General features: G+C 38.1%; 2 protein-coding genes across 2 annotated transcripts in view; one reads left to right on the top strand and one right to left on the bottom strand.

The window, feature by feature from the left end:
- The first annotated feature begins 655 nt into the window (after window positions 1–655).
- LOC111468586 (transcription factor bHLH146-like) lies at window positions 656–1,377 on the top strand. Its single transcript, XM_023113842.1, has one exon. It carries the CDS (start codon window positions 832–834, stop codon window positions 1,366–1,368), a length of 537 nt encoding a protein of 178 aa, XP_022969610.1. The 5' UTR covers window positions 656–831; the 3' UTR covers window positions 1,369–1,377.
- Window positions 1,378–6,268: 4,891 nt separating this feature from the next.
- Window positions 6,269–11,439, bottom strand: part of LOC111468582 (plasma membrane ATPase 4) — a 6,668-nt gene continuing 1,497 nt past the window's right edge. The window contains exons 2-15 of the mRNA XM_023113835.1: window positions 10,603–10,959; window positions 9,467–10,228; window positions 9,263–9,385; window positions 9,078–9,182; window positions 8,843–8,987; window positions 8,593–8,757; window positions 8,254–8,492; window positions 8,117–8,149; window positions 7,944–8,025; window positions 7,700–7,860; window positions 7,451–7,624; window positions 7,177–7,359; window positions 6,783–6,964; window positions 6,269–6,696 (exon numbers count right to left, since the gene is read on the bottom strand). Of these exons, the coding sequence (XP_022969603.1) occupies window positions 6,600–6,696; window positions 6,783–6,964; window positions 7,177–7,359; window positions 7,451–7,624; window positions 7,700–7,860; window positions 7,944–8,025; window positions 8,117–8,149; window positions 8,254–8,492; window positions 8,593–8,757; window positions 8,843–8,987; window positions 9,078–9,182; window positions 9,263–9,385; window positions 9,467–10,228; window positions 10,603–10,959 (2,808 nt within the window). The 3' untranslated portion in view covers window positions 6,269–6,599. The remainder of the gene's footprint in view (window positions 6,697–6,782; window positions 6,965–7,176; window positions 7,360–7,450; window positions 7,625–7,699; window positions 7,861–7,943; window positions 8,026–8,116; window positions 8,150–8,253; window positions 8,493–8,592; window positions 8,758–8,842; window positions 8,988–9,077; window positions 9,183–9,262; window positions 9,386–9,466; window positions 10,229–10,602; window positions 10,960–11,439) is intronic.

Consider the following 11,439-nt stretch of genomic DNA (forward strand, 5'->3'; position numbering starts at 1 on the left):
AAGATGCGAGAGGGAGGGTCGGGGTATGTGGATTTGAACTTCTGTTCTTGAGAAAATGAGTACATGTCAATTATCGGTGAGTTATGCTTGATTTAATAAGAAACCTGAACGTTCAACAAGTAAATAATGAAATGGGGTCGGTTTTCTTTAGTACAACAAATTTAGGGTACGAGGATTTAAACCTCTGTTCTTAAGAAAAGAAGTACATGTCAATTATCGTTAAGTTATGATTGTTTTAAGAAGAAACTTAAACGATTAACAAGCAAATAACGAAATGGGGTCAGTTTTTTTAGTACAACAAATGTGGGGTACGAGAATTTAACCCTCTGCTCTTTAAAACAAAAGTACATGTCAATTATCGTTGAGTTATATTTACTTTAACAAGAAACGTATCAGGTTAAACGATACACAATTAGGGCATCACACAAACATTAAACTGGAACTGAAATACATGTCAATTATTGTTGAGTTACACTTACTTTAACAAGAAACATATCAGGTTAAACGATATATAGTTAGTGTATCATACGAACATTAAACTGAAACAGATAGATCAGAAAATTAGTCGTGTCGATGCAAAATCGAACGATGACCAAAAACCCTTTATTTTGGGATAAGATTTTTCACTTTTCCAACTATATCAACCACCACTCTTTCCCTTTTGTTTGAAATTTTCTCTCAACTCTCCTCTATGCTTCATTTCTTTCCTACATAAAAGGACACTTTCCCTTTGCTTTTCATCTTCAAAACCCACCAATTTCCTCTCTTCCAACACCCATTTCTTCATCAAATTCCAACCCATTTCAACCTAAATTCTTCAAAATCTTTGATATGGGAAGGCAAATTTTGAGAAAAAGAAAAAGGGTTCTTTCTCTTGAACCAGACAAACTTGCATACACCATGTTTGCAAGAAACTATGTCAAATATTTGATGACATCTTTACCCAAAATTTCTCATCATCATCAACAACATCAACAACAAAATTTTCAGAAGCTTGTGAAGTTTGAGGTTGACATGGCAATGGCTCAATCAGCAACGGAGTTTTCATGGGGCAATGCTCTTAAAAAGAAGCTTCTTCAAAGAGAAGATGACAATGGAAGTAATGGGTTTGGTTTCTCTCTCCCGGTGAAATTTTCTCGAGAAAATTTAGAGAGAGAAGACGAAGAACACGAAGAACACGAAGAACACGAAGAACGCGAAGAACGAAAGATAGAAAATGGGCTGATGAAGCTGAGAAAAATCGTACCAGGTGGTTCAAATGGAGAATTAGAAGAAGATGATTTGTTCAAACAAACTGAGAGTTATATAAAATGTCTTGAGTTGCAGGTCAATGTTCTTAGATGTTTGGTTGATACAAACACAAATTAATTTTCCTTTTTTTTTCCTCAATTTTTTCTTGTTAATTTCTATGTGGAAAAGAAAGAACATATATATATATATATATATGAATTTTCAGTTAATTTATTTTTGTTGAAAAATTTAATTTAATTTAATTTTGAATCTCAAAATCGAGTGAAAGAAAGCAGATGGAAATGGAAATAATTCTCGTACTACTGTTGCTATTCAGTTCTTTTGTTCGTATATACACAAACAGATAAAATTTCATTATCTACGTGGATCGTACATCTGTTTCGAAAAGTTTACTCGGCAATTCAATAAATTTCTTATCCGAGAAGTTTACTCGATAGTTGAAAAATTGACCTAGCATCAAGATTTTAACCTAATGTAATAAAAAATTTATGTCTTTTTCATATTTGAATTTTGTATTATAATCTTCAAACCCAAAGAAAAAATAGGATTTTTTTTTTTAAAATTTTGACTAAGATTTTTAAATATTAAAATAATATTAATAATAATAAAGGGGTGAGACTTTAATTAAATGTTTTAGAAATGTTCTATCATTAATTAAAATTCTTTTGTTGGATTTCGTTGACTTTTCAACCATGATTCTTGGAAGTTTGAGAAGAAAAGTCAACCCCTTTGAGAATTGTATAAAGAATTTGTGTGGTTGGATTCTGTTGTCCATTTCAAAGACTGACCAATCACACCAAAGTCAATCTAAACAAATAATATAATATTCAAAAGATTAGGGACATTTTCTTTTTCATAAATCAACACTTTTTATAAAAGAGCCAAATACTTCAATTTTAAATATTATAAAAATAAATTCAATTTCCAAACATATATATATATATATAGAGGTAGGAGTTCATAACTCGATTAAGATTGAGATAGCATCATCGTATATGATCATCCGATAAAATATTAATCTTCTCAATTAACGAATTTATAAAAAAAAATTAAATAATTCATGGTCTGGTTTTATACAAACTTAGTATATCATACTTCTACTCACATGTTTTCACATGAACGATAAATTCTCAAGTGGTTTGTATCAATATTGTTAATTGGATAAGACACTCATCTTTATCCATATACTATAAACTTTTAAGATTATTACTTGAACATGTTTAAAAAGCAATTTCGCGCAACTTTTATGAAGAACCTGGAGGAGAAACGGATTGGAAATCCGAGTTCTGAACGATCATCAATAATGGTAAGTTATGAGTTTTTACCAAAATTTGACACATTTATTTTCCTCCATAGCTAACGAAATTAAATGGTGTTGGAACCAAGTTGGATCGAGTTGGGTAAAAAAGTTGAAAATATAAAGAAAAAAACAATTTAGCGTAATCGCAATGAATTCGAGAAAAGATAAAAGGATTGTAGATTGAATATGCAACCTCGAGGAAAGGAAATGACACGTGTCAGGCACGGACAAAGGCACACGGTGGTTGAGGAAAAAATCAAAGAAATTCGTGAAAATAAAAACGAAGCATGTCACACATTAAGTGCAAGTACCCAACTAGAAGCGTGTGACATACTCACGTGTGGTGGGGCGTGACAAAGCGTGCGAGCCTCTTTTTCACCCGTTTCAACTCTTGCTTTACTAAATTTAATTGAACTTGAATTAGGATGAGATGTTATGATCTATGTTCCAGTTGATTAATAGAATGTTATCTCTCCGTTGAACTTGCATGAATATTTAGATAATGTTTCCGTGCTTTAGGTGATTGATAGGATTATCTCCAGGTGTACATTGCCTATCGGTCGAGATGGGGGAGCGTTCGGGAGTTGCACGATCACAAAAGGAGTTGCATCAAAATTCAGATCACAACACTGATCTACTCAAATTCTTAATTTTATTACCTAAAAATATAGAGCGTTACAAAAGATTTCCTTTAACAAATAAATTTATTATGCAATTTTGTATATATATAAAGGCCTCATTTTAATTAATAAAGGGTATGCAATGGAGAAAAATCAATCATTATAACAATAAATTGTAGAATCCAAATCAATTTTCTATTTTGGAATATGAATTAAAAAAAAAAAAATACATATCTTACTATTTATTTTACTAACTAAATATTCAAAATGAGAATCAATCTAAATTAAATGTGAAGATTATTAGGAAGATAGAAATAAAGAATAATAAGAAAATAAATTTGAGAATAAGAATAATGGTTAGTGAGATTTCATATTAGTTGGAGAGAGGAGCGAAACATTCCTTATAAGGGTATAGAAACATCTCCTTAGCAGACGCGTTTTAAAACTGTGAGTCTGATGGCGATACGTAACGGGCCAAAACGGACAATATCTGCTAGCGATAGGTTTTGGGTGTTACAAATGGTATCAGAGTCAGACACCAAATCGTGTGTCAATGAGAACACTAGGCCTCCAAGGGGGTGGATTGTGAGATTCCACATTGGTTGGAGATAAGCGTGTGAAAACCTCTCCCTAGCAGGCGTGTTTTAAAACCGTGAGGCTGATAGTGATATGTAACGGGTCAAAACGGATAATATCTGCTAGCGGTAGGTTGAGACTGTTACAAATGGTATCAGAGTTAGACACCAAGCCGTGTGCCAGTGAGTACACTAGGCCTCCAAGGGGGGTGGATTGTGAGATTCCAGTTGAAGATAAGAGTGTGAAAACCTTTCCCTATCAGTCGAGTTTTATAACTGTGAGGCTGACAGCGTAACGGGTCAAAGCGGACAATATCTACTAACGGCAGGTTTGACTACTACAGTGGTATCAGAATTAGACACCAAGTCATGTGCCAACGAGAACACTGGGTCTCCAAGAGAGGTGGATTTTGAGATCCCAAATCGGTTGGAGATAACGATGAGAAAACTTCTCCCTAATAGACTCATTTTAAAATCGTGAGGCTAACGACGATACGTAACGAGCCAAAACGGACAATATCTGCTAGCGGTAGGTTCTAACTATTACAAATGGTATCAGAGTCAGATATCAAATTGTGTGCCGATGAGGACACTAGACCTCCAAGGGGGTGGATTGTGAGATCTCACATTGGTTGAAAATAAGCATGTGAAAACCTCTCCCTAGCAAACATGTTTTAAAACCGTGAGGCTGACGACGATACGTAATGGGTCAAAACGGAGAATATCTGCTAGCGATAGGTTGTGACTGTTACAAATGGTACCAGAGTCAGACACCAAGTCGTGTGTCAGCGAGTACACTAGGCCTCCAAGGGGGTGGATTGTGAGATCCCAGTTGAAGATAAGGGTGTGGAAACCTCTCCCTAGTAGATGCATTTTATAACCGAGAGGTTGACAACGATACGTAAAAAGCCAAAGAAGACAATATCTACTAGCGGTAGGTTTTGATTGTTACAATGATATCAGAATTAGACACCAAGTCATGTGCCAACAAGGACACTTGGTCTCTAAGGGGGATGGATTGTGAGATCCTAAATCGGTTGGAGATAACGGTGTGGAAACCTCTCCCTAGCAGACTCATTTTAAAATCATGAGGCTGACGACGATACGTAATGAGTCAAAACGGACAATATCTGCTAGTGGTAGGTTTTGACTATTACAAATGGTATCAAAGTCAGGCACCAAACCGTGTGCCAATGAGGACACTGGGCCTCCAAGGGGGTGAATTGTGAGATCCCACATTGGTTGGAGATAAGCATGTGAAAACCTCTACTTAGCAGACACATTTTAAAATCGTGAGACTAACTACCATACGTAACGAGCCAAAACGGACAATATATGCTAGCGGTAGATTTTGATTGTTACAAGTATCAGAGTCAGACACTAAACAGTGTGCCAGCAAAGGCAGTGGGCCTCCAAAAAGGTAGATTGTGAGATCCCATGTTGGTTGGAGATAAAGGTGTGAAAACCTCTTCGTGGCAGACACGTCTTAGCCAACTTTTGATTATTTGTTTTGATACAGAACCCACGAATCCAAACTCTTGTACCGAATGGTTTCCATACATCACGACAATTACACGAACCATATTTTCATTTCTTCGTTTCCATTTTTCAAAAGTAAAATCAACCCAAAAAAAAAATAATTTAATAATAAAAAAAAAAAAAAAAAACCCTAATTTAAAAATAGCCACTTGTTAACTTAAATGTGGCAAATGATGAGAAAATGGGTCCAACATCACAGCATTGGCCAGCAATATTTGATCTGTCGCCACAAAAGCAATTGCCATTTCCTTTCCTTTGTCTTTAGAGAAAAGACAGCCATTATCATTCTATGGCTCACTAACTATCAGCCATCTAGTTATCAGATCTCAGATGTGCACGGATTTAAATACTTTTTTCTTTCGAGATATGCGTTGGGCCTCCTCCCTCATGTATGAAAAAATTTATATCATTATTAGTGCCGTATTGATCCAATTCGTCGGAGTCTATCCACATAGATGCGTGTAGGGAGGGGTTTGAGGTCTATAGGGTCCGAGCAACTAGGGCTTATACTTCTCCCCCTCGGGTTAAGCATTGGGCCTCCCTCCTCATGTATGACAAAATTCGTATCATTATTGGTGCCATATTGATCTAGCTCGTCGGAGTCCATCCACAAAGATGCGTGTAGGAAGGGGTTTGAGGTCTGTAGGGTCCGAGCAACTAGGACTTTCATGAAAGGGTTGAAGGAAGTTGAGCAAACGTAAAGGATGAATCACTTATAGGGCATTCAGAGAATAATGTTCTGGGGTTAGGATATTTTCGTAAAAATCATCCCACCCCAGAGCATGTGAACTCGAGGTGGGGCTCAATCTCACCATCTATCCCTCTTTTCAAATCTCAACCTTCCAAACAAAACAACAATTTCGGCCCCAACCGACGAAAGTTTGAAGTTAAAGGTAAGAAATTTCGTGAAAACTGATCGATACAGTAGATTCTATAAGAACATTCTAACGTTCAAGTAATTCGATACGAAAAAACGTGCAGAGTAGAAAAAAGGGTAGAAATTTGAATTAATGCTTAAATTGACGAAACACATTGCTTCGACATTATGGTAAGGAGTTAAAAAACCGAAACGAGTTCGGTTTTTTTTGCATCTTACTACATTGAAAATACATAAAATAGTAGGCAAAAACTAAGAAAATTACAAGGCAAGCACACAAGCTCTCTGTATGTTGGAAAGGGTTGGGAAATTAGGACAACTTTTTTTTTTTGTTTCTTTCTTTGTCTCTCTCTCAAACATTCTCTTTCTTTCCTTAGCATAACAAAGTGAATCACAATTCATTAATTCATTGTGTCTTTGTATGAGTAATAATCTTCTCACACTGTATAGTGCTGCTGGATCGTGTCGATATCGAGCCCCTTCAACTTAACGACTGACTCGACGTGACCTTTGAGCGTGTTGAGCTCACGAAGCCTAAAACAACGAGAAAGGATGTGATCAGAATACTTGTTTGCAGATGGTTTCCAAAGCCACAATGTTATAGTGATGTGTTATCTAACCTTGCAATCTCGGCACGTCTCTTAGCTTGCTCGGCGATCTCGGAGAGTTCTCGGTAGCTACTCTTTTCGGAGAAGATGTTCGTCGATTCCGGTGGTTGAAGTCCATGTAGTGTCCTTTGAGCAAGTGCCCATTGAGCTTCCCTTTCTTCTTTTCCATAGTCTTTCTTGGTAGTGAAGGCAGTCTATTTGCACAAACACAACGTATAAGCACACAATTTTATGCTAGCAGATATTGTCATTTTTTGGTTTTCCCTTTCGAGCTTCCCCTTAAGGCTTTAAAACGCGTCCACTAGGGAAAAGTTTCCACATCCTTATAAAGGGTGTTTTGTTCTCCTCCCCAACTAACGTGGGATATTGCATTCTCTAAATGACGAGGATGAAAAGAAAAACGTACCTTGTTTTCTAACATGCTCACCCACGCCTTTCCGCTCAAGATGTATCGAATAGCAAACTTCATGATATCGAGCGGAACGTAAAAAACAATGCTATAAAGCCAGATGACACCAGCCCATCCCCATCCAACGCCCTTGATCTTAGCAAATGACCAATCAGCATACACAGCTATCACAGTTGCAACCTAAGACACAACAAAAAAATATTTTAGCTACCAATCATAGTTCAAGTAGTGAAAATTTGCAATGAAGGGTGTTTTATTAGTGTGTTCTTACCAATTGTGCAATGAAGAAAGCACTGACTAAGAGAAGTCCGGGACGCTCGACGTACGACCAGCTACGTGATCGAGTTACGAAAATCAAAGCTTGGCTAACAATACTCACTTGCAAGTACAAAGCAGCCATCTTTTCGTCTTCGTTATGACGAATCGATCTCACACCGAATTTATCCTACATTGTAACGAGTTATAAGTACTAAAACTTTATATGATTCCGAAAAGTATAGGCTGGGAGCACCAAACATACGGTGAAGAAGTCGGTTCCGTCCATTAGCCAGAAGAATATAACCGTCATCAACGCCAAGTACCCGCCGAGTACTACTCCGGTGGCGAAAATCTCCTTGAGTTTCCAACTGTCAGGCAATGGAGATGGCTTCACTCTGTCCTTTGAGATTGTCATAATTGTACCTTTAAAACAGAACAATGCAGGGCATCAATATTGATTGTTTTGGTTCTTTCGAGCTATAAATGACGGTTTATTGTTAACTCACCGTCGTTCAAGATGGCGATAATTAGAACCATGAACGGTGAGAAATCGAACTTCCAAATGAGAGCGATCAACATAAAACCAAACTGCAAACGACGAACGAAATATAAATTATATGATCGACGGAACGAGCATCGTAACTATCAAACTGAGTTTATGCGAGGATTGCATACGTACCACGATACGAATGGTGATGGAAACTGCATAAATCTGTAGAGACAAAAGAGAAGAGGAGACATGGTCAAGTGCTTGGTTGGACAAATACATGTAACTCGAGTTAGCTAGCGATTTACGTGTCGAGCGGAGTGACTTACGGTATAGTTCTTCATCCTTTGGAAGATTGCTCGGCTAGTCAACACGGCACTGATGATAACACTCAATCCAGGCTCGGTTAGAACGATATCCGACGCGCCTCGTGCAGCATCAGTAGCATCAGCAACAGCAATACCAATGTCAGCCTTCTTCAAAGCAGGGGCATCATTGACACCATCTCCTGTCATTCCACAAATGTGCTTCCTTTCTTGCAACTTCTTGACAATTTCATATTTGTGTTCTAGAGATCGCGTTAATATCGAAAACATTAGTGAATTCGAAACGAAAATGTAGCATATAATCGATGTTCGGCGTTAACAGTGGACAACAATGACAATCACCTGGAAACACTCCGGCAAATCCATCAGCTTTCTCAATCAACTCTTCAACTGGGAGGCCAGCAATGCTTTCGTCCTTGTGTTGACCGAGTAAGGAAGAAGACGGGTACATATTCGTTCCCATTCCGAGTCTTCGGCCGGTTTCCTTTCCAATAGCAAGTTGATCACCTGGTATAGAGGTTGGTCGGGGTTGAATGTTAACGTACAGAACATAACGAAGAAGGATTTCGATACATTAGGACGAGGGAATCACCTGTAATCATCTTGACATTCACTCCCAAGTTGAGAGCTCGGCGGATGGTTTCAGCACTGTCGTGTCGAGGAGGATCGAAAAGAGGCAACAAACCGACGAATTGCCATGGAGAACCGGGACTCTCCTTGGTTTTTTCAGGCACTTCCTGTATAAAACATAACAAGAACCAATAATCAAAGGAAGGTTCAATCATCAAAGTTCAAGTCCAAACTCGATGGAGGATCGGAATTCGAACCTGTCGAGCAACAGCCAACGATCGAAGTCCACGTTCGGCAAACTTGTCGATTACTGAAAACACCTTCCTCTTGAAGTCCTCTTTGCAGTTGCAAAGACTCAAGATCTGCTCATGAGTATCATACAGTTATAAGGCATCGTAATCAACTAATCCAGACATTGTTTTGATACGAATACGACGTGTACCTGCTCGGGAGCTCCTTTGCTAGCACGGTGCCAGTTACCGTTGGAATCGATGTAAGTCAAGGCAGTTCGCTTGTCGACAGGGTTGAATGGGAGGAAGTGAACTTCTCTAATGCCAGCTCTTGCCTGCAATAGAACAAGACATGTTTAAAGAACTTTGATTGATTGAAAGTGTGGTGAACGAATAATGAACGAAGATAACCGTACCTCTTTCGGGTCAGCAAGCATACCGACCATGGCAGCATCAATGGCATCCTGGTTTTCAGTCCTAGAAGCCCGGGCAGCAAGAAGAACGACATGGTCTTTGTCGACACCCTTGACAAATACCTCAATCAAGTTCTTGTCAACACTCAACTTGTTAAGCGTGAGCGTTCCGGTCTTGTCGCTGCAGAGGACGTCCATACCGGCCATTTCTTCGATGGCAGTCATTCTCTTGGTGATAGCTCCCTGTTGGGACAACTTGTGAGAGCCAATAGCCATAGTGACAGACAAGACAGTAGGCATAGCAATGGGAATTCCTCCAATCAAGAGAACCAAAAGATTGTCGATTCCATCTCTGTAGGCACGGTGTTGGATCGGGTACATGACGATGATCTCAATCAGCATACCAATGGCAATGGAACAGATACAGAAGTTCCCAATGGCAGTGAGAACCTTTTGGAAGTGACCAACTTGGTTGGTGCTGTCAACCAGATGAGCTGCCTTTCCAAAGAAGGTGTGGACACCAGTGGCAATAACAACAGCTTCTATTTCTCCTTGTTTGCAAGTTGAACCAGAGAACACTTCATCCCCTGGATGCTTCGTCACCGGAAGCGATTCTCCCGTCAATGCAGATTGATCCACCTTTAACGGATCGCCCTCTAGAAGACGAGCATCAGCCGGGATGATGTCTCCCAATTTGACACTAATCACGTCCCCTGGTACCAGAATTGCTGCATCTTGTTCACACCATTTTCCATCCCTCAGAACCTATCATATCATCATATCATATCATCACCAAATCAAATCATTCATATCTATCATCACCAAACAAGCCATGAATTGATATCTATGATAACCAAACAAACAAGCCATGGAGAATTGATATCTATGATCACACCAACAAGCCATGAATTGATATCTATGATCACCCAACAAGCCATGAAGAATTGATATCTATCAACAAGCCATGAATTGATATCTATGATCACCAAACAAGCTATGAAGAATTGATACCCATGATCACCAAATAAGCCATGAAGAATTGATATCTACGATCACCAAACAAGCCATGAATTGATATCTATGAACACCCAACAAGCCATGAAATGATATCTAAATCCACAACATTCTCTACTACTAACCTTAGTCTTAGGAGCAAGACCAGCCATAAGAGCAGCAGCTGCATTACCAGCATTGTTCTCTTCAATGAAACTAATGGTGGAGTTGATAACCAGCAGACACACGATACCGACGAAGTCCTGCCAATCCGGTCCCTTGCCGCCTCCGTTAGCCAAGGCAATGGCCATGATAGCTGCAGCCTCCATGACCCATGAAAGGGGATTCCACATAAAACCAAGGAACTTCAGAATCTTGCTTTCCTTTTTCTCTTCTAGCTTGTTGGGCCCAAAGATTTGAAGACGGTTCTCCCCTTCTTGAGATGTTAAACCTTCTCTTGTACATTTCAGCTGCTCAAACACTTCTTCAATGGGGATTTTCTCCTGCAATTAAACAAATTACACCCAAATCTAAGGATTTACCTAATCAAATACTAATTAATCTTAAACCATCATTAATCACAAAAGGCAAGGACCCATTAGGAGTTCAAGTCAAACCTGATAACCACTAAAAACCAATAAATAATTTCATCATTAAAAAATAAAAAATATATATAATATGTCTGAGGATAATTGGGAGGCCCCACACTAACTAATTTAGGGAAAGATCATGAGTTTATGACTGAGTAATGAATACATCTCCATTGGTATGAGAGCCTATGCTCAATATTTAAAGCCGTTAACAACAAATTTGATTTTTAATACTTGGAAGAATATTAATTTTTTTTTAGTTAAAAGTTAAAATTTTTACCTATAGTTTAATAATTTTTTATTTTTTTAAAAAAAGAGTGATTAAATTTTTTTTTTTTTTTGGTAGAATTAAATTTTTTTTTTAATTTAAAAAGACAAAAAAAAAAAAAAAAA

This window comes from Cucurbita maxima, unplaced genomic scaffold, assembly GCF_002738345.1.
Source record: "Cucurbita maxima cultivar Rimu unplaced genomic scaffold, Cmax_1.0 Cma_Scf00037, whole genome shotgun sequence".
In the NCBI taxonomy this organism is placed as follows: domain Eukaryota; kingdom Viridiplantae; phylum Streptophyta; class Magnoliopsida; order Cucurbitales; family Cucurbitaceae; genus Cucurbita; species Cucurbita maxima.